Source organism: Procambarus clarkii, chromosome 61 (genome assembly GCF_040958095.1).
Source record: "Procambarus clarkii isolate CNS0578487 chromosome 61, FALCON_Pclarkii_2.0, whole genome shotgun sequence".
NCBI lineage: Eukaryota > Metazoa > Arthropoda > Malacostraca > Decapoda > Cambaridae > Procambarus > Procambarus clarkii.
The window spans coordinates 16,197,795-16,221,511 of NC_091210.1; the positions used below are offsets into that span (position 1 = coordinate 16,197,795).

The window sequence follows — 23,717 nt, forward strand, 5'->3', positions numbered from 1 at the left end:
TTGGGTGCACTATTAGGATATCTTCAAGAACACGAGAGTAAATAAAGTAATTTTAATTTAAGTAATTAACTAAAGTAAAGCTCTAGGTACCTCATGCCAACGGGTCTGACAAACTAAATTTTTTTTTTTTTTATTAACACATTAGGTACATCTGCATGAGTGCAGCTACCCTAGACTATATGAAGTGGAGTACAGTGTGTCAAAAAAGCTAACTAGGTGATGCTAAAATAATCCCCATCACACAGGATGGTTAATCATACAGAGGCATGTGATAAGCGGTCTGCACTGGCAGACTCCGGATGCATTTTGAGGATATCAACACAAGATTGAATAAGGCAGCAGTGGTAATAAAAGTCCCCATCTCGCAGGATGGTTAGTCATACAAGGCCATATGTTCAGTAGCCTGCACTAGCAAATTTTGGGTACACTGTGAGGATATCTTCAAGAATACGAGAGTGAATAAAGTAATTGCAAAGTTCCAGGTACCTCATGCCAACTGGTCTGAAAGGTCTAATAACTGGGCATTCAGTGATGTAGTGCGGGAGATCATGCCGTAGTTCCTGCTCACAGAGTTTGCAACTGGAGTGCTCAGGATTGGGAGACCCGTCACCTGCAGCCACATACCCAATGTGAAAGTCTACGGCTTAGACGGGCCACATTTCAGTGTCTGATCCTCGGATATAAAAGGTTAATTCTTGCTTTACGACACTGCTAACCTTATGTTTATTTTCTCTAGTATTGGCATTCTAATATATAATAATTTGTTTTAATATTATATAACACACACACACACGGTGCTTAGTTGTTTTCTTGGCTTAAAGTCTTGTTCTGATAATTATCTAGCACCGTAGAAATGCAGTCAGACTTCTTCATGTTGTGTACTTGGACAGCTATGATTTATATAATGTCCTTTCACCTAATGCATCTGTTCACCTTCCAGCAAATATATACCCGGGAGTACGACAACCGGTTTGTAGTTGCATCCTGGAGAAGGTCAGTAGTTCGACCTTGGAATGACCTTGATTTAAGTCTATATATACACACAGGCTTCCTGTCCCCGACAAAGCGAATTATTTGTATACTTGCTAAGTGCTGTTAGAGTTGTGATACCTTCGGAAAAAGAGATTTATTACTTGTTTTGGAACAGATAATGTTCATTACCTCTGTACGCGGGTTAATGTTCCAGGGGAGATACCCTGAGGCAGCTCGACACAGCTTCTAAGGTGAGACAAGCCAACCACCTCCAAGGGAAACAGATTCGAGTAATTTGAAACAAAATTCTATTGACAATTAAACCCTTCGTTATTAAGTTTACTTAAAACAAAAATCCAACTTATTTAATTTCCTCGCCATCTCATAAAGTTTATGAAAGGAACTGTAGATTTTTCAGGTAAAAAGCTTGTTGTATTCGAGAGTAATACTTGTAGAAAAAATAAATTATCAGGGGAAAGCGCCAAGCTATTACGACTATATAGCACTGGGAAGGGGTTAGGATAAGGATTTGGGATGGGACGGGGAAGAAAGGATTGGTGCCCAACCACTTGGACGGTCGGGGATTGAACGCCGACCTGCATGAAGCGAGACCGTCGCTGTACCGTCCAGCCCAAGTGGTTTGGCCATACTGTAGAAGACATCATCAAAATGTCTTCCAAATGGTTATTACTCAGAAAAGAATGTTTTTTGTCCACATTCATGATAGAGCAAGTTTCTTCACAAATGTTGGGACTGGTCAAAATGCTCAATGTTGTACTGCAGCTTCAGTAAGATCTTTGTGTACTTTTCACTGTCCAAAAGTCTGTAGAATTCCTACAGACTGCTTTCTCGGTGCTTATTTGTGTAGTCTGATTAACATTGAAGATCAAAACGTTCAATGACACTAGGAATGCCAAGTCAGCCGGATCCTCTGGAAAGGAATCTTCAATCATCTTCAGTAGAATATCATTTTTTTAGGCAGTCTTCTGTCATATTCTTCAATTATATCATCAATTTTCAGGGCATATTTTCCTCCTAGCTCGGTGTGCTGTGCTGAGGAATATATTGTCCTCAAGAGTGAAAGGAAACATTTCACCTTGGGGCCTCGTAGCCTGCTGGATAGCGCGCAGGACTCGTAATTCTGTGGCGCGGGTTCGATTCCCGCACGAGGCAGAAACAAATGGGCAAAGTTTCTTTCACCCTGAATGCCCCTGTTACCTAGCAGTAAATAGGTACCTGGGTGTTAGTCAGCTGTCACGGGCTGCTTCCTGGGGGTGGAGGCCTGGTCGAGGACCGGGCCGCGGAGACACTAAAGCCCCGAAATCATCTCAAGATAACCTCAAGATAACCTTACAACAGATGAATTCCGGAAAGCTTTAACTTTACTTTGAAAGCCTTCACTGCTACGAAAAAATTGAAATATGTTTTGTTTTAACTTTAAGTTTAGTCTCGAGGTTATTTAGATACTTTAACATTACTAAAGAAGCAACGATTATATTCCAGGACTCGCCTTAAAGTTGAGGAAATTGTCTTGTTTCTTGTTTTAGGAACTTGACAACGTCCTCTTTCTGAAGCACGGAAACGCTGAAGCGATTGTATCCCTTCACCTCTGTATGGTAGATTAGGTGACTGTACTCAGCATCTACCTCATCAATAAATCCTCGGATTGTCCAATCTTTCTGTCCCCTAGAACTATTGCAGATAACAAATGAATCTACCCCAGATATTATATAGTCAAATAATAAACTTTGCCACACAATAAAACTTTGCTATCTTGGATGACGCAAGTCTTCCAAGATACTAAACATTGTGGTGTGTGTCACCGCCCGGCCGTCACACGAAGCACATTCCTCAAGTGATCAGTAATGGCCTTAACAGTCACGACGCAGCTCTGATCATATTATTGTTTATCTCATATACGTTTTCCGACCACAATAGCACTTCTTATCTCTACATTTTATTGCACAAGGCCACTCCATTTTCCAGCTCTTAATATTGCAATGGAAATGACATTCATTGATTCTGCCGTGTTTGAAGTTCTATTTTCAATTGCATTTTTCCACAGCATTAACAATATATATCTAATGATCACAAACACATTAGTTTGTCATGTAGGAAGATGAATATTTCGCCAAAATAATGCTAAGGTAAGCTGTTGACTAACAATATATTAGACGTAGGGTGGATGGATTGTTTCAAGCGGAGGTTAGACAAATATAGGTGTCGAGTTTGGGTAAACGTTCGAGTAAAACAAATATTAGAGGAGTTTGGATGGATATAAATGGCAGCTGTCTCGTATAAGCCAATAGACCTTTTGCAGTTTCCTTAATTGTTTTGTTTTTATCTCGCTGAATGCTCACCACTTTATATAACAAACCAATAATCAACCTTTTGTAACCTCACTGATCAACCGTGTAACCTGGCCACGAACCTGGTGTGGGTTTCTTGGTTGAGAGCCCTTTGATTGGTTGACCCAGCTTCTGTCATCACATTGAGAGCCTCCTGATTGGTTGGCCCATCTTCTAACATCACATTGGGAGCCCCCTGATTGGTTGGCCCATCTTCTAACATCACATTGGGAGCCCCCTGATTGGTTGGCCCATCTTCTAACATCACATTGAGAGCCTCCTGATTGGTTGGCCCATCTTCTAACATCACATTGGGAGCCCCCTGATTGGTTGACCCGGCTTCTGACAACCGTGGGGATACAACATTTGTCCTGCATTACTCATGTTGGTTGGACAGTGCTAGACGCCCCATGACAGGGAGAGCAGCAGGCCGTGAAGGAATAAGAAGGCCTCAAGATGGTATTGTGGACAGGATGGTGTAAAGGAGGTGGGGCGGGAAGCAGGAGAGAAGCTCTAGGAGAGCCAAACACAGGAACTCTAACAATAACTAGTTTTTCCGAACTTTAAAACACTCACAGGAGTTTAAAGTGATTTTGAAGCAAAGTAATCACGACATATCTTTGGATGTTGGTTATCGGAAATAATGACTCCACAGAATTGTGAGCAAAATAAATGAAGCGTCGTCACCTATGCCTAGCATCCAGGTGAAGCTTCGTCACCTGTGTCTATCACACAGGTGAAGCTTCCTCACCTGTGTCTATCACACAGGTGAAGCTTCCTCACCTGTGTCTATCACCCAGGTGAAGCTTCCTCACCTGTGTCTATCACACAGGTGAAGCTTCCTCACCTGTGTCTATCACCCAGGTGAAGCTTCCTCACCTGTGCCCACTACAAAAACACAAAAGCACTTTCAATCTGATCAATTTATCAATCAAAGTTGTTCAACTGACCCGTTATTACTGACAAAGTTCTCACTAGCCTCTTCAGTCACTTGCACTTATTGATACAACTTACTGATATGAAGATACTAAGATCCTATCGGGTTAAATATTAAACAGTAGCTTTCTCGTACAGACAAAGGCAGAATAGTATGTATTCCCTTTCAACCTTGTGACGTAACAGGGCACAGGGTGGGGTCTTGGGTATATAAGGAGAACGCATCTCTCGATGAACATCACTTGAGATCTTCTCCGTGGACAGGAATCATGACTTATAAGGTGCAGCTAAGCCTCAGTTTCTTTTGTATTGTGATTAAGTTGAGCAAACCACACACTTGTAAGTGAAGGGACGACGACGTTTCGGTCCGTCCTGGACCATTCACAATCGACTTGAGAATGGTCCAGGACGGACCGAAATGTCGTCGTCCCTTAACCTTCTAGTGTGTGGTCTGGTCAACATATTTCAGCCACGTTATTGTGACTCCTCGCCTGCATATTGTGATTAATTTTGTCACGTTAAACAGCGCTAAAATCAATGTTTCTCTCAGGAGTCGTACATGAATAGATTAACGAGGAATACTGAGACAATAACAGATATTGGGACAAACTCTTTTTATATTGATGAAAACTCTAATTGCAGGTTACGATCATCGTGGCGGCTCTTGTAGTGGGCGCCATGGCCCGCCCTGAGTCTCCCCCTGTCTACGGGGCTCCTCCACCCCCACCACCTCCACCCCCAACCTACGGAACCCCACCTCCTCCCCCACCCCCAACCTACGGAACCCCACCTCCTCCCCCACCCCCAACCTACGGAACCCCACCCCCTCCCCCACCCCCAACCTACGGAACCCCATCTCCTCCCCCACCCCCAACCTACGGAACCCCTGCCCCACCCCCACCCTACGGAGCCCTGGTGCCTGTGGTAAGCAACCCACTGTGGGCAAGGATGCTCACATGTCTTTGGTCGTGTTTAAAGCAAGACAATAATTATCAACATATTAACATTTGTGACAAATATAGGCTTTGGAGGCACTAGTGAGATACATATAATGTTATAATTATTATTGCAGGCTCCTCCCAAGTACGACTTCACATGGGCTGTGAAGGACCAGTACTCTGGTAACGACTTCGGTCACCAGGAGTCCCGGGACGGCTACAACACTCTGGGCTCCTACTACGTCCTGCTTCCCGACGGTCGCCTCCAGAAGGTGACCTACACTGTCCACGGCGACTCCGGCTACGTGGCCGTAGTCACCTACGAGGGCGAGGCCAAGATCCCTACACCCAAGCCTGTCTACGGCGCCCCCGCCCCTATCTACGCCTAAGTCAATACCGACAACGATAACGAATGTGGTTATATTTATTGTGTATTACACTATGTCATCTGGGCTAATTTATGAATAAACATAATGGGCAAAAATTATACACGTGACCTTTATTAAATCAAAGTGCTCTAGATATATGCACCACATCCCCAGCAAACTTGTGAAATATATCTTATATATTTATATATTTACTCCCATGTACATATTTATATATAAATATGTACATGGGAGTATGACAACTGTTGTGCCGTTGCGTCCTGAAGAGGGTCAGTAGTTCGACCTTGATACAAGTCTATATATACTCAGGCTTCCTGTCCCCGACAAAACGTATTATTTGTATAATTGCTGAGTGCTGTTAGAGTTATGATACCTTCGAAAAAAGAGATTTATTACTTGTTTTGGAACAGATAATGTTTATTAGCTCTGTACGCGGGTTAATGTTCCAGGGGAGATACCCTGAGGCAGCCCGACACAGCTTCTAAGGTGAGACAGGCTAAACACCTCCAAGGGAAACAGATTCGAGTAATTTGAAACAAAATTCTATTGACAATTAAACCCTTCGTTATTAAGTTTACTTAAAATAAAAATCCAACTTATTTAATTTCCTCGTCATCTCATAAAGTTTATGAAAGGTACTGTAGATTTTTCAGGTAAAAAGCTTGTTGTATTCGAGAGTAATACTTGTAGAAAAAATAAATTATTAGGGGAAAGCGCCAAGCTATTACGACTATATAGCACTGGGAAGGGGTTAGGATAAGGATTTGGGATGGGAAGGGGAAGAAAGGATTGGTGCCCAACCAATTGGACGGTCGGGGATTGAACGCCGACCTGCATGAAGCGAGACAGTCGCTGTACCGTCCAGCCCAAGTGGTTTGGCCATACTGTAGAAGACATCATCAAAATGTCTTCCAAATGGTTATTACTCAGAAAATAATGTTTTTTGTCCACATTGTTGATAGAACACGTTTCTTCACAAATGTTGGGACTGGCCAAAATGCTCAATGTTGTACTGCAGCTTCAGTAAGATCTTTGTGTACTTTTCACTGTCCAAAAGTCTGTAGAATTCCTACAGACTGCTTTCTCGGTGCTTATTTGTGTAGTCTGATTAACACTGAAGATCATATCGTTCAATGACACTAGGAATGCCAAGTCAGCCGGATCCTCTGGAAAGGAATCTTCAATCATCTTCAGTAGAATATCATTTTTTTAGGCAGTCTTCTGTCATATTCTTCAATTATATCATCAATTTTCAGGGCATATTTTCCTCCTAGCTCGGTGTGCTGTGCTGAGGAATATATTGTCCTCAAGAGTGAAAGGAAACATTTCACCTTGGGGCCTCGTAGCCTGCTGGATAGCGCGCAGGACTCGTAATTCTGTGGCGCGGGTTCGATTCCCGCACGAGGCAGAAACAAATGGGCAAAGTTTCTTTCACCCTGAATGCCCCTGTTACCTAGCAGTAAATAGGTACCTGGGTGTTAGTCAGCTGTCACGGGCTGCTTCCTGGGGGTGGAGGCCTGGTCGAGGACCGGGCCGCGGAGACACTAAAGCCCCGAAATCATCTCAAGATAACCTCAAGATAACCTTACAACAGATGAATTCCGGAAAGCTTTAACTTTACTTAGAAAGCCTTCACTGCTACGAAAAAATTGAAATATGTTTTGTTTTAACTTTAAGTTTAGTCTCGAGGTTATTTAGATACTTTAACATTACTAAAGAAGCAACGATTATATTCCAGGACTCGCCTTAAAGTTGAGGAAATTGTCTTGTTTATTCCAGGACTCGCCTTAAAGTTGAGGAAATTGTCTTGTTTATTCCAGGACTCGCCTTAAAGTTGAGGAAATTGTCTTGTTTATTCCAGGACTCGCCTTAAAGTTGAGGAAATTGTCTTGTTTATTCCAGGACTCGCCTTAAAGTTGAGGAAATTGTCTTGTTTATTCCAGGACTCGCCTTAAAGTTGAGGAAATTGTCTTGTTTATTCCAGGACTCGCCTTAAAGTTGAGGAAATTGTCTTGTTTCTTGTTTTAGGAACTTGACAACGTCCTCTTTCTGAAGCACGAAAACGCTGAAGCGATTGTATCCCTTCACCTCTGTATGGTAGATTAGGTGACTGTACTCAGCATCTACCTCATCAATAAATCCTCGGATTGTCCAATCTTTCTGTCCCCTAGAACTATTGCAGATAACAAATGAATCTACCCCAGATATTATATAGTCAAATAATAAACTTTGCCACACAATAAAACTTTGCTATCTTGGATGACGCAGGTCTTCCAAGATACTAAACATTGTGGTGTGTGTCACCGCCCGGCCGTCACACGAAGCACATTCCTCAAGTGATCAGTAATGGCCTTAACAGTCACGACGCAGCTCTGATCATATTATTGTTTATCTCATATACGTTTTCTGACCACAAAAGCACTTTTTATCTCTACATTTTATTGCACAAGGCCACTCCATTTTCCAGCTCTTAATATTACAATGGAAATGACATTCATTGATTCTGCCGTGTTTGAAGTTCTATTTTGAATTGCATTTTTCAACAGAATTAACAATATATATCTAATGATCACAATCACATTAGTCTGTCCTGTAAGAAGGTAAATATTTCGCCAAAATTCTGATAAGGTAAGCTGTTGACTAACAATATATTAGATGTGGGATGGATGGATTGTTTCAAGCGGAGGTTAGACAAATATAGGTGTCGAGTTTGGGTAAACGTTCGAGTAAAACAAATATTAGAGGAGTTTGGATGGATATAAATGGCAGCTGTCTCGTATAAGCCAATAGACTTTCTGCAGTTTTCTTAATTGTATTGTTTTTGTCTCGCTGAATGCTCACCACTTTATATAACAAACCAATAATCAACCTTTTGTAACCTCACTGATCAACCGTGTAACCTGGCCACGAACCTGATGTGGGTTTCTTGGTTGAGAGCCCTTTGATTGGTTGACCCATCTTCTGTCAACACATTGAGAGCCTCCTGATTGGTTGGTCCATCTTCTGACATCACATTGGGCGCCCCCTGATTGGTTGACCCAGCTTCTGACATCACATTGGGAGTCCCCTGATTGGTTGACCCATCTTCTGACATCACATTGGGCGCCCCCTGATTGGTTGACCCAGCTTCTGACATCACATTGGGAGTCCCCTGATTGGTTGACCCATCTTCTGACAACCGTGGGGATACAATATTAGTCAGGCATTACTCATGTTGGTTGGACAGTGCTAGACGCTCCATGACAAGGAGAGCAGCAGGCCGTGAAGGAATAAGAAGGCCTCAAGATGGTATTGCGGACAGGATGGTGTAAAGGAGGTGGGGCGGGAAGCAGGAGAGAAGCTCTAGGAGAGAGCCAAACACAGGAACTCTAACAATAACTAGTTTTTCCGAACTTTAAAACACTCACAGGAGCTTACAGTGATTTTGAAGCAAAGTAATCACGACATATCTTTGGATGTTGGTTATCGGAAATATTGGCTTCACCGAATTGTGAGCAAAATAAATGAAGCGTCGTCACCTATGCCTAGCATCCAGGTGAAGCTTCGTCACCTGTGTCTATCACACAGGTGAAGCTTCTTCACCTGTGTCTATCACCCAGGTGAAGCTTCCTCACCTGTGTCTATCACACAGGTGAAGCTTCCTCACCTGTGTCTATCACACAGGTGAAGCTTCATCACCTGTGTCTATCACACAGGTGAAGCTCCTCACCTGTATCTATCACACAGGTGAAGCTTCCTCACCTGTGTCTATCACCCAGGTGAAGCTTCCTCACCTGTGCCCACTACAAAAACACAAAAGCACTTTCAATCTGATCAATTTATCAATCAAAGTTGTTCAACTGACCCGTTATTACTGACAAAGTTCTCACTAGCCTCTTCAGTCACTTGCACTTATTGATACAACTTACTGATATGAAGATACTAAGATCCTATCGGGTTAAATATTAAACAGTAGCTTTCTCGTACAGACAAAGGCGGAATAGTATCTATTCCCTTTCAACCTTGTGACGTAACAGGGCACAGGGTGGGGTCTTGGGTATATAAGGAGAACGCATCTCTCGATGGACATCACTTGAGATCTTCTCCGTGGACAAGAATCATGACTTATAAGGTGCAGCTAAGCCTCAGTTTCTTTTATATTGTGATTAAGTTGAGCAAACCACATACATTAGAAAGTGAAGGGACGACGACGTTTCGGTCCGGCCTGGATCATTCACAATCGACTTGAGAATGGTCCAGGACGGACCGAAATGTCGTCGTCCCTTCACTTTCTAGTGTGTGGTCTGGTCAAATTATTTCAGCCACGTTATTGTGACTCCTCGCATGCATATTGTGATTAATTTTGTCACGTTAAACAGCGCTAAATTCAATGTTTCTCTCAGGAGTCGTACATGAATAGATTAACGGTGAATACTTAGACAATAACAGATATTGAGACGAATTGTTTTTATATTGATGAAAACATTAATTGCAGGTTACGATCATCGTGGCGGCTCTTGTAGTGGGCGCCATGGCCCGCCCTGAGTCTCCCCCTGTCTACGGGGCTCCTCCACCCCCACCACCTCCATCCCCAACCTACGGAACCCCTCCACCTCCCCCACCCCCAACCTACGGAACCCCACCTCCTCCCCCACCCCCAACCTACGGAACCCCACCTCCTCCCCCACCCCCAACCTACGGACCCCCACCTCCTCCCCCACCCCCAACCTACGGAACCCCTGCCCCACCCCCACCCTACGGAGCCCTGGTGCCTGTGGTAAGCAACCCACTGTGGGCAAGGATGCTCACATGTCTTTGGTCGTGTTTAAAGCAAGACAATAATTATCAACATATTAACATTTGTGACAAATATAGGCTTTGGAGGCACTAGTGAGATACATATAATGTTATAATTATTATTGCAGGCACCTCCCAAGTACGACTTCACATGGGCTGTGAAGGACCAGTACTCTGGTAACGACTTCGGCCACCAGGAGTCCCGGGACGGCTACAACACTCAGGGCTCCTACTACGTCCTGCTTCCCGACGGTCGCCTCCAGAAGGTGACCTACACTGTCCACGGCGACTCCGGCTACGTGGCCGTAGTCACCTACGAGGGCGAGGCCAAGATCCCTACACCCAAGCCTGTCTACGGCGCCCCCGCCCCTGTCTACGCCTAAGTCAATACCGACAACGATAACGAATGTGGTTATATTTATTGTGTATTACACTATGTCATCTGGGCTAATTTATGAATAAACATAATGGGCAAAAATTATACACGTGACCTTTATTAAATCAAAGTGCTCTAGATATATGCACCACATCCCCAGCAAACATGTGAAATATATCTTAGATATATTTCACAAGAATGAGACTTAGATGAGTATGACAACAGTTGTGCCGTGGCGTCCTGGAGAGGGTCAGTAGTTCAACCTTGTGAGGACCTCGATACAAGTTTATATATACACAGGCTTCCTGTCCCCGACAAAGCGAATTATTTGTATAATTGCTAAGTGCTGTTAGAGTTATGATACCTTCGGAAAAAGAGATTTATTACTTGTTTTGGAACTGATAATGTTCATTACCTCTGTACGCGGGTTAATGTTCCAGGGGAGATACCCTAAGACAGCCCGACACAGCTTCTAAGGTGAGACAGGCCAAACACCTCCAAGGGAAACAGATTCGACCGTCACCGGTTCGACAACATTTCTGTCCATTTTCCGATAACGTTTATATCGATTTAATAATAATGTCATGTGACAATGACATAAAATTATTATATTAATGATAACTATAGTAATAATATAAATATTTTCACATTATACTCTAATTTGAAACAAAATTCTTTTGAAAATTAAACGCCTCATTATTAGGTTTACTTAAAACAAAAATCAAATTTATTTAATTTCCTCGTCATCTCACAAACTTTATGAGAGGTACTGTAGATTTTCTTCAGGTAAAAAACTTGTTGTATTCGGGAGTCATACTTGTAAAAGAAGTCATAAAAATGTCTTCCAAATGGTCATTACTCAGAGAAGAATGTTTTTTGTCCACATTCTTGATAGAACAAGTTTCTTCACAAATGTTGGGACTGGTCAAAATGCTCAATGTTGTACTGTAGCTTCAGCAAGATCTTTGTGTACTTTTCACTGTCCAAAAGTCTGTAGAATTCCTACAGACTGCTTTCTCGGTGCTTATTTGTGTAGTCTGATTAACACTGAAGATCATAACGGTCAATGACAATTTTAATGCCAAGTCAGCTGGATACTCTGGAAAGGAATCTTCAATCATCTTCAGTAGAATGTCTTTTTTTTAGACAGTTTTCTGTCATATTCTTCAATTATATCATCAATTTTCAGGGCATATTTTTCTCCTAGCTCGGTGTGCTGTGCTGAGGAATATATTGTGCTCAAGTGGGAAAGGAAACATTTTACCTTACAACAGATGAATTCCGGAAAGCTTTAACTTTACTTTGAAAGCCTTCACTGCTACGAAAAATTTAAATATGTTTTGTTTTAACTTGAAGTTTAGTGTCGAGGTTATTTAGATACTTTAACATTACTAAAGAAGCAACGATTATATTCCAGGACTCGCCTTAAAGTTGAGGAAATTGTCTTGTTTATTCCAGGACTCGCCTTAAAGTTGAGGAAATTGTCTTGTTTATTCCAGGACTCGCCTTAAAGTTGAGGAAATTGTCTTGTTTATTCCAGGACTCGCCTTAAAGTTGAGGAAATTGTCTTGTTTATTCCAGGACTCGCCTTAAAGTTGAGGAAATTGTCTTGTTTATTCCAGGACTCGCCTTAAAGTTTGAGGAAATTGTCTTGTTTATTCCAGGACTCGCCTTAAAGTTGAGGAAATTGTCTTGTTTATTCCAGGACTCGCCTTAAAGTTGAGGAAATTGTCTTGTTTCTTGTTTTAGGAACTTGACAACGTCCTCTTTCTGAAGCACGGAAACGCTGAAGCGATTGTATCCCTTCACCTCTGTATGGTAGATTAGGTGACTGTACTCAGCATCTACCTCATCAATAAATCCTCGGATTGTCAATCTTTCTGTCCCCTAGAACTATTGTAGATAACAAATGAATCTACCCCAGATATTATATAGTCAAATAATAAACTTTGCCACACAATAAAACTTTGCTATCTTGGATGACGCAAGTCTTCCAAGATACTAAACATTGTGGTGTGTGTCACCGCCCGGCCGTCACACGAAGCACATTCCTCAAGTGATCAGTAATGGCCTTAACAGTCACGACGCAGCTCTGATCATATTATTGTTTATCTCATATACGTTTTCTGACCACAAAAGCACTTTTTATCTCTACATTTTATTGCACAAGGCCACTCCATTTTCCAGCTCTTAATATTACAATGGAAATGACATTCATTGATTCTGCCGTGTTTGAAGTTCTATTTTGAATTGCATTTTTCAACAGAATTAACAATATATATGTAATGATCACAAACACATTAGTCTGTCCTGTAAGAAGGTAAATACTTCGCCAAATTAATGGTAAGGTAAGCTGTTGACTAACAATATATTAGATGTGGGATGGATGGATTGTTTCAAGCGGAGGTTAGACAAATATAGGTGTCGAGTTTGGGTAAACGTTCGAGTAAAACAAATATTAGAGGAGTTTGGATGGATATAAATGGCAGCTGTCTCGTATAAGCCAATAGACTTTCTGCAGTTTTCTTAATTGTTTTGTTTTTGTCTCGCTGAATGCTCACCACTTTATATAACAAACCAATAATCAACCTTTTGTAACCTCACTGATCAACCGTGTAACCTGGCCACGAACCTGATGTGGGTTTCTTGGTTGAGAGCCCTTTGATTGGTTGACCCATCTTCTGTCAACACATTGAGAGCCTCCTGATTGGTTGGTCCATCTTCTGACATCACATTGGGCGCCCCCTGATTGGTTGACCCAGCTTCTGACATCACATTGGGAGTCCCCTGATTGGTTGACCCATCTTCTGACATCACATTGGGCGCCCCCTGATTGGTTGACCCAGCTTCTGACATCACATTGGGAGTCCCCTGATTGGTTGACCCATCTTCTGACAACCGTGGGGATACAATATTAGTCAGGCATTACTCATGTTGGTTGGACAGTGCTAGACGCTCCATGACAAGGAGAGCAGCAGGCCGTGAAGGAATAAGAAGGCCTCAAGATGGTATTGCGGACAGGATGGTGTAAAGGAGGTGGGGCGGGAAGCAGGAGAGAAGCTCTAGGAGAGAGCCAAACACAGGAACTCTAACAATAACTAGTTTTTCCGAACTTTAAAACATTCACAGGAGCTTAAAGTGGTTTTGAAGCAAAGTAATCACGACATATCTTTGGATGTTGGTTATCGGAAATAATGACTCCACCGAATTGCGAACAAAATAAATGAAGCGTCGTCACCTATGCCTATCAGCCAGGTGAAGCTTCCTCACCTGTGTCTATCAGCCAGGTGAAGCTTCCTCACCTGTGTCTATCACCCAGGTGAAGCTTCCTCACCTGTGTCTATCACCCAGGTGAAGCGTCCTCACCTGTGTCTATCACCCAGGTGAAGCTTCCTCACCTGTATCTATCACACAGGTGAAGCTTCCTCACCTGTGTCTATCACACAGGTGAAGCTTCCTCACCTGTGTCTATCACCCAGGTGAAGCTTCCTCACCTGTGTCTATCACCACAGGTGAAGCTTCCTCACCTGTATCTATCACCCAGGTGAAGCTTCCTCACCCGTGTCTATCACACAGGTGAAGCTTCCTCACCTGTGTCTATCACCCAGGTGAAGCTTCCTCACCTGTGTCTATCACACAGGTGAAGCTTCCTCACCTGTGTCTATCACCCAGGTGAAGCTTCCTCACCTGTGCCCACTACAAAAACACAAAAGCACTTTCAATCTGATCAATTTATCAATCAAAGTTGTTCAACTGACCCGTTATTACTGACAAAGTTCTCACTAGCCTCTTCAGTCACTTGCACTTATTGATACAACTTACTGATATGAAGATACTAAGATCCTATCGGGTTAAATATTAAACAGTAGCTTTCTCGTACAGACAAAGGCGGAATAGTATGAATTCCCCTTTCAACCTTGTGACGTAACAGGGCACAGGGTGGGGTCTTGTGGTATATAAGGAGAACGCATCTCTCGATGGACATCACTTGAGATCTTCTCCGTGGACAAGAATCATGACTTATAAGGTGCAGCTAAGCCTCAGTTTCTTTTATATTGTGATTAAGTTGAGCAAACCACATACACTAGAAAGTGAAGGGACGACGACGTTTCGGTCAGTTCCGGAATATTCACAATCGACTTGAGAATGGTCCAGGACGGACCGAAACGTCGTCGTCCCTTCACCTTGTAGTGTGTGGTCTGGTCAACATATTTCAGCCACGTTATTGTGACTCCTCGCCTGCATATTGTGATTAATTTTGTCACGTTAAACAGCGCTAAACTCAATGTTTCTCTCAGGAGTCGTACATGAATAGATTAACGAGGAATACTTAGACAATAACAGATATTGAGTCGAACTGTTTTTGTATTGATGAAAACTCTAATTGCAGGTTACGATCATCGTGGCGGCTCTTGTAGTGGCCGCCATGGCCCGCCCTGAGTCTCCCCCTGTCTACGGGGCTCCTCCACCCCCACCATCTCCTCCCCCAACCTACGGAACCCCACCTCCTCCCCCACCCCCAACTTACGGAACCCCACCTCCTCCCCCACCCCCAACCTACGGAAACCCCACCTCCTCCCCCACCCCCCAACCTACGAACCCCGCCCCCTCCCCCACCCCCAACATACGGAACCCACCTCCTCCCCCACCCCCAACCTACGGAACCCCTGCCCCTCCCCCACCCTACGGAGCCCTGGTGCCTGTGGTAAGCAACCTACTGTGGGCAAGGATGCTCACATGTCTTTGGTCATGTTTAAAGCAAGACAATAATTATCAAACATATTAACATTGGTGACAAATATAGGCTTTGGAGGCACTAGTGAGATACATATAATGTTATAATTATTATTGCAGGCTCCTCCCAAGTACGACTTCACATGGGCTGTGAAGGACCATTACTCTGGTAACGACTTTCGGTCACCAGGAGTCCCGGGGACGGCTACAACACTCTGGGCTCCTACTACGTCCTGCTTCCCGACGGTCGCCTCCAGAAGGTGACCTACACCGTCCACGGCGACTCCGGCTACGTGGCCGTAGTCACCTACGAGGGCGAGGCCAAGATCCCTACACCCAAGCCTGTCTACGGCGCCCCCGCCCCTATCTACGCCTAAGTCAATACCGACAACGATAACGAATGTGGTTATATTTATTGTGTATTACACTATGTCATCTGGGCTAATTTATGAATAAACATAATGGGCAAAAATTATACACGTGGCCTTTATTAAATCAAAGTGCTCTAGATATATGCACCACATCCCCAGCAAACTTGTGAAATATATCTTAGAACGTGTCCAGAATACCCATGAATGATACTGCATTAGAATGCAATGAATGTCCAGACATGAGTCATTGCCACTTGCCTCAGACAACGATTCATTGCTAACTCTTCTTCTTGGCAAAACTATGACCGGAATCCATCTCTTAGCATAATTAACTCTCCTGTTGTCTAATCATTGACCGTCAATGTCGCGCTCTGTCGCCCTTCAACACAGCCACCAGAGGTAACCCTAAGGAAGTCTAACCTCTGACACCATGATGTTAAATATATGATATCCTCACCAATACTCCATCCCTCTTCAACTCGAATTTCAAAGCACTTCGAGCAGCATAGAATTTAATGTGCAAAAGACCCTAGAAGAAGTTAACATTGGCAGCTTCCTATTCCTAGACATTTCACTCAAAAGTAATGAAAATATTGCCCCTCAATGATAACAATTTTAAACTTTGTTCTTATGCTTTGACATACAAAAAGAATCTCTGACAAATTATTTTGATGTCGATATCTACAGAATCTGCTGCAAGTTATAGCGATATTACAATGGTCCTGAATGTCATTTCGAAGTATATTGTGTTTCCTGAGCATATGAAGATGATGTGATCACATTCATGTTCATATGATTTCGTGGTGTATTTGAAGCGTTGGAGGTGAACTCCAAGACCACACCCAAAGTGCACGTGGGCAATGTGTATAAAACTCTGACTTGGCATCAGGATCCCTAGAGAACTCAGTTGAATCCTAGATTGCAATGCTCTTTGACCATGTCCATGTGTAGTGGTCTAAGGTGTATGTATACCCAGAGCATAGGTTCCAATCCTCCTTATGGCTCCTAGTAATTTCATCATATTTATTATTATTGCAATAATTGACGTAAACAAGCAGCTATCCGGTTCCGGGAAATGACTAAGGAGAGGGGTTGGAATCCACCTGTTGCCTCTTCAGACAGAAGGGGTTTCAGATAAAGCAAAATGTGTGCCGATGTATTTCTTATTCAGGGAACGAAGCCCATTGTGAGTCATAGCTTCGAACGCAGACAGACATATGTACAAACGACGGACTGTTGCCGACTGAGAAAATGCATATTTAGTGCACACTCATCATGAACCTGCCGACCCTTGTTTTGGGTTGCATAGTAGCAACAACTTTATTTATTATTCTTTTGAGATATATACAAGAGTTGTTACATTCTTGTAGAGCCACTAGTACGCGTAGCGTTTCGGGCAGGTCCCTGGAATACGATCCCCTGCCGCGAAGAATCGTTTTTTCATCCACATACACATTTTACTGTTGAGTTAAATAGAGGCTACAGTTAAGGAATTGCGCCCAGTAAATCCTCCCCGGCCAAGATACGAACCCATGACATAGCGCTCGCGGAACGCCAGGCGAGTGTCTTACCACTACACCACGGAGACTGTATAAATGACAAGTATTGAGAAGTCATACTTGATATCATTACATTACAATAACTTCAACAAGTATCATGAATCCCAGCATTAATCTTGATGATGACAAGTTTCTTGAAGGTCAGTAGGAATCACGAAGCCACCATGTTTCTTGATTTCTTCAATAATGTTTGTATCAATATTTTATGCTAAGTTTAACATCGTGATCAACCTGAAGCAGTGTCACTCTTCTTGTGTCATTCTCAAGAAACTTCAATAATGATCGTCCATCGTCTGACACTCACTTGCAGCAAACTATCGAAATATGTAGACGTTCGAGCAAGCAATTTAACAAATTTTATTACTGGGCTTGAGGTCTATCTACCTTTAATAGTTTGGTAACCAACTTACACATTTGGCGTTGGGGTTATGGCCTATCAACCTCTAAAAGGTTATTCAGGCCATCACAGTAACTCACTGACCAACAAGTAAGTTCAATGTTGGGCTGAAGGTCTATCAACCTCTTGGGGGGTTATTAAGGTCACCACTATAACTTTCCCATCAACAAACAAGTTCACTTTAGTTCTGAACATAGACCGGGACTAAAGTAAACTATAAGTTCATATACACAGTGAATCTGGGTATACACCTCTTGGTGTATACATCACTTGGATATGAGTTCTGGCCCACTGACTTCAAATACGTAGTCTAAAACTAAATATAGTATACACTAAGAAAAATATTCTCTCACAGGAGGACAATTTCCAGGTTCATGATTCGAAACCAACAGATGAATTGTAACAGGTGTCACTCCGCTGAACATACAAATTAATATTAACCTACGTGAACCCCTTAAACTTTCAGCGCTAGTACGTGTACAAAACAGAAAGCTGTCAAGTGAAAGTAGCATTTACTAAAAGTTTCATGTGATTATGTTTGTTTATGGAGCTGGTGAGATAACTGAGAGAGACGTGTTGTTATAACTAATAAATTAGAGTTCTAAAATATTGGCATCAAAGGAATCTCTAAATTCCCCAGATAAAGGCAGTTGACACACAAGAGATTGACCCGGGGTTCGCATCCCGGAAAGGGTGAGACGTTCTGGCACATTTACCTGCACCTGATGGACCTGTTCACCTAAACTGTTGTGAGCTGCATCCTAGAGAAGGGCACTCGTTAGTTATGAGGCTCTTGATAATACAAGACTCCAGCTGTCACCGACGATTGGCAATTGACGATTTGGACATAGATAAGATAAAGAAGTTATATGAATAAGATATAGCAGATGGTTTCTTTATATACTGGAATATTTTCCAGAAACATTCTTCAAGTTCTCAAACGTTCGAATCTTTCAAGTTTTAATCTGAAAGGAAAGTTGTCTTTGAAAAAGAAAATAATTGTATTTATATTATGCATTTATTTTTGCTTCATGGATTACTATTCTTTTCAATAAATAAAATCACAGTCGAATTTAAATATATTAGGACTTAGTAGTAAGACTCAGTTGGGGAATAAACTGCTTAGCTAGACAGTTAAGCTAAAGTATGCAGATGATTTCGTCGTAGACAGAAACTGGGTAATAGACAGAAACTAAGAAGTAAACAGGTACTGGAATATAGACAGGGGCAGGACTTTAGTAGCGGTCGAGGGCTTGAATTAATTGTAGAGAGAGAAGCTGGACGTAGATGCAAGACGGGAGCTTGTCTTAGTTGTAGACAGGAGATGTGGTGTAGACTTAAATAGGGAGCATGTCCTAGTTGTAGAAAACAGCTGGGATATTGATCGAATCATAGATGGAGATGGAGGCCAAGTTCTTGGTCTAGCCGTACACTGGAGGTGGGGCGTAGACAGGAGCTGGGGTGGTGGGAGGAGATGGAATGTAGACGGGTGGAGTGTAGACAGGAGGTGGGGTGTAGACGGGTGTCGGGGGCTTGGCCTGGCCCTCGTAGGTCACAACGGGAACATAACCGCCTTCACCGTCGACAGTGTAAACAACCTTCTGTACTCGACCGTCGGGAAGCAGGACGTAGTAGACGCCCTCCGTGTGGGGACCATCACGGGTCTCGTCGTGGCCGAAGTCGTTGCCGGAAGCGTCGTCCTTCACCTTCCAGCTGAAGGAGTACTTTGCAGGTGCCTGAAATATGAATAAGAAAACTGGAATATAGGTCCCGAGTCTCACTAGACGACACCAGACAACCTCCAACTTACTGCTAAGACAAGAGTTAAACAAATATTTTCTTATATAACATTGGTGTCATACTTAATAAACATTGAATTGTGGGGAGATCCACACTTGCTTCTCTGAAGATGACCCGAGACCCGAATCACTAACAGAAAAAATATAACATTTAAACTTGTCGTTGTTAGGTGTTCCATGAACTAGAAAACGATAACTCCCAGAGATGGACATTGAGATAGACATTTACCTCAGGTGGGGGGCTTGGAGGTCCGTAGACTGGGGGAGGTGGTGGTGGTGGTGGTGGGGGCGGGGCACCGTAGGTGGGGGCAGGAGCTGGAGCATGGTCGGGGCGGGCAGCGGCGGCCGCCACAAGAGCGACCACAACTATGATCTGAGAATATAATAATTAAAAATTACTCTCAATATTTATTCGAGAAATATATGAAAAACTTGTGTGTATATTTCATTGTATAAAGAACTCTTAAAAATGACCAACACTTTCCAATACTAATCAATAATATCTGTAAAAAATCAAAAGCGAGCAATACAGATGTTTCTGTACCTTGTAAGACATCTCGGGCAAGGAAGAGGGTGAGTACTGATGCCCAGCAAGGATCCCAACCCCTTATATACCCCAGCCTCCACCCTGTCTCTCATGACGTCACAACCTTGATATGGTAAAGAACTGGGTTGTACCCTTAACATTTTATTTATAACAGACGAATGGGAGCTGAAGTCAACAATTAGAGCATCAAGAATCTTCTTCAGGCAAGTCTCGTGTAACGCAGAATGCATAATAAAGTGAAGGGAAGCTGTAGGTTCTCATAGACAGATCAAGAGGACCGTAGCCTCAGAGGTGTCACTACCTCTGAGGCATCTCTCTAAAACACTTTGGTAACATGCCTCAGACATTCCCCTATCTTCACACAAGCAAATCTGAATAACGTGATATATCTATGAGGAAACGTTTGGAGCCGGACGAGGATCGATCGATATCGCAGTCCGTGAGTTCAGGTGCACATCTGGGGCTACCCAGAGTGACTATCTTCTTGAGGTTATCTTCTTGAGGTTATCTTGAGATGATATCGGGGCTTTAGTGTCCCCGCGGCCCGGTCCTCGACCAGGCCTCCACCCCCAGGAAGCAGCCCGTGACAGCTGACTAACTCCCAGGTACCTATTTACTGCTAGGTAACAGGGGCATAGGGTGAAAGAAACTCTGCCCACTGTTTCTCGCCGGCGCCTGGGATCGAACCCAGGACCACAGGATCACAAGTCCAGCGTGCTGTCCGCTCGGCCGACCGACCGGCTGACAGTCAGATCCCCGGACCTACACCAAAGCTTTTCTCGTTTACCATCTTTCTTAGCCTGGGAGCCCTAACCCTCTGGGTGTCTAAAGATATCTGGAATGTCTCGCACCTTTCTTACCCTTGGACACTTTTTGGAGTCCAGGAGTCTCGGGTAAGGTGCTAGGGATGTTCCAAACTTTTTTGATCCTTCATATACATATACAAAAATTTTAATGTGAGCTGCAAACAGAACCTAAAAACAGAACCCTTGCCAAGTGACAAATATATTAATTATGAAACTATTCATCATCAGATTTGAAATGTGTAAATAATAATTGGTTTTATCATTACCACAGAAATACAAATCATTTGTTTTGATTGAAGTCATATAAATTGTTGCAATAACTTCTGTTATGTGGATTGTTAACTTTATTTAATACAACAAAAATACATGATATATTAAATTAATTTAGAAAATCTATTAAGATATATCTGTACTACAAATAATAGAGAATCTAGAAAATTGGTCAACTTTGCTTGAAGTAGAATTAAAACTTCCCATTCACCTGGGCTGAAGGAGACTCAAACCGTCTCAAACTTAGAATATTCTCTAATTTTACCGCTCTAGTGTAATATTTGATTATTTGAAAGGTCGTCGAAATATTTAAAAAAACACGTAATAATATTATGTTCCCCAAACTTTTGGTTGACACGTGAGGAAATTTTTCATCATGGATTTGGTGATTTTTGAACGTACACTTAAAACCGTGGCCCACACCTGCCCTAGACTCTTAGAGGGTTAGTTGTCTCTAATCTATCACAGTATCTCTGAGGTAAGCGCTGTGCCTCCCGCGATGTGGTCCTCTCGAACTGTCGCTGAGAACCTCCAACGTTCCTTGACCTTGTAATCCAGTCAGCGTTAAACGACAGTAACTGCAAATGAAGATGATTGTCGATGCTCTATTTTTTGTCTTCGTCGCTCATTGGTCTGAAGTAAGTAACATGTCAGGGGTACAACACCCCCTTCCCTACCATCTCAAGGTTGTGACGTCATGACAGGCAGGGTGGAGGCTGGGGTATATAAGGGGTTGGGATCCTTGCTGGGCATCAGTCCTCACCTCTTCCTTGCCCGAGATGTCTTACAAGGTACAGAAACATCTGTATTGCTCGCTTTTGATTATTTTACAGATATTATTGATTAGTATTGGAAAGTGTTGGTCATTTTTAAAAAGTTCCTTATAAAGTGAAATATACACACAAGTTTTTCATATATTTCTCGAATAAATATTGAGAGTAATTTTTAATTTTTATATTCTCAGATCATAGTTGTGGTCGCTCTTGTGGCGGCCGCCGCTGCCCGCCCCGACCATGCTCCAGCTCCTGCCCCCACCTACGGTGCCCCGCCCCCGCCCCACCACCACCACCACCTCCCCCAGTGTATGGACCTCCAAGCCCCCCACCTGAGGTAAATACGTATTTCAATTCACACAGAAATCACGTATTCACTTTCGGGAATGTATATACTCCTGTTGTCTCTAGTAATAGGCTTATTGTTATGACTAACCAGAGAACTTTATATCTTTTACTAACTCACGTCTGGGGCCATCTTTCACACAAACAAGTGACGATCACACCACACATCATCATTTCTTAACTATTACACCAACTTTATACAGGGCAATATTAGACAAACTCTTGTTTTAGTTTTAAAAGAAGGTTTTCTGGCGATGTTCTAGTGAGACACAGGAAGTATAAATCCGATTTGTTATTGTTATTTCAGGCACCTGCAAAGTACTCCTTCAGCTGGAAGGTGAAGGACGACGCCTCCGGCAACGACTTCGGCCACGACGAGACCCGTGATGGTCCCACACGGAGGGCGTCTACTACGTCCTGCTTCCCGACGGTCGAGTACAGAAGGTTGTTTACACTGTCGACGGTGAAGGCGGTTATGTTCCCGTTGTGACCTACGAGGGCACGGCCAAGCCCCCGACACCCGTCTACACCCCACCTCCTGTCTACACCCCAGCTCCTGTCTACACTTCACCTCCCGCCACCGCCCCACCTCCTGTCTACACTCCTCCCCCCACCACCCCTGCTCCTGTCTACGCCCCACCTCCAGTGTACGGCTAGGCCAAGCCCTCTTCCTCCCCGGCTCCACTCTACGGCTTGTTCAGTCCCCGGAACTCTGTCTAAACCTCCATCTCTTGTCATCCTCTGACTATAACTAAGTCAAAATATTTAAATTAGGCTGACTGTATTTATTTAAAATGCTATTAACAAAGTAAGCAAAAATAAATGAATATGAAAAACAAAGTTTTTAATTTTTACAATGACAATTATTCAATAAGGTAAAAATATTAAAAAATGGAACACATGCTAGGCGATTAAGGAGGAATCACTGGTCGACAACACCAGTATTTAATAAGATAGGAACAATATTGTCTAAGACTCATATGTCTAAGCATTCCATCTGTATTTTTCTCTTTGCCTCCGTCTTGTCTGTCTGTCTGTTAAAATGTATCTGTCCTCAGGAGGTAAAATTCAGGTAAATACAAATATGTTGACCAGACCACACACTAGAAAGTGAAGGGACGACGACGTTTCGGTCCGTACTGGACCATTCTGAAGTCGATTGTTACCGAAACGTCGTCGTCCCTTTATTTTCTAGTTTGAGTTTTGGTCAACATATTTCAGCAACATATTTGACTCCTCGTCTGCGTAAATGCAAAGTCTCTAACATGGCTCTCTAGAATGTCATTTATTCACTTCACCAAGGCCACGTGTCCTCACATATGCCATCAAACATCGTACTCTCTTGAATAACAACAAATTTTTTATGCTGCACAATAGTTTTGTG

The 23,717-nt window shown here is 42.9% G+C and overlaps 2 protein-coding genes across 2 annotated transcripts in view; both read left to right on the plus strand.

The window, feature by feature from the left end:
- LOC123774296 (autotransporter adhesin BpaC-like) overlaps positions 1-5,583 on the plus strand; it is a 47,032-nt gene extending 41,449 nt beyond the window's left edge. Inside the window, exon 6 of the mRNA XM_069308004.1 lies at positions 5,329-5,583. Coding sequence (XP_069164105.1) covers positions 5,329-5,583 — 255 coding nt within the window. The remainder of the gene's footprint in view (positions 1-5,328) is intronic.
- A 4,654-nt stretch (positions 5,584-10,237) lies between these two features.
- Positions 10,238-10,739, plus strand: LOC123774297 (cuticle protein 19-like; the record flags this gene model as incomplete). The annotated part of the gene is made up of 2 exons (XM_045768451.2): positions 10,238-10,333; positions 10,485-10,739. Coding segments are annotated over 2 exons (351 nt in total), but the record flags the coding sequence as incomplete, so codon positions are not given.
- Between the last annotated feature and the right edge of the window lie 12,978 nt (positions 10,740-23,717).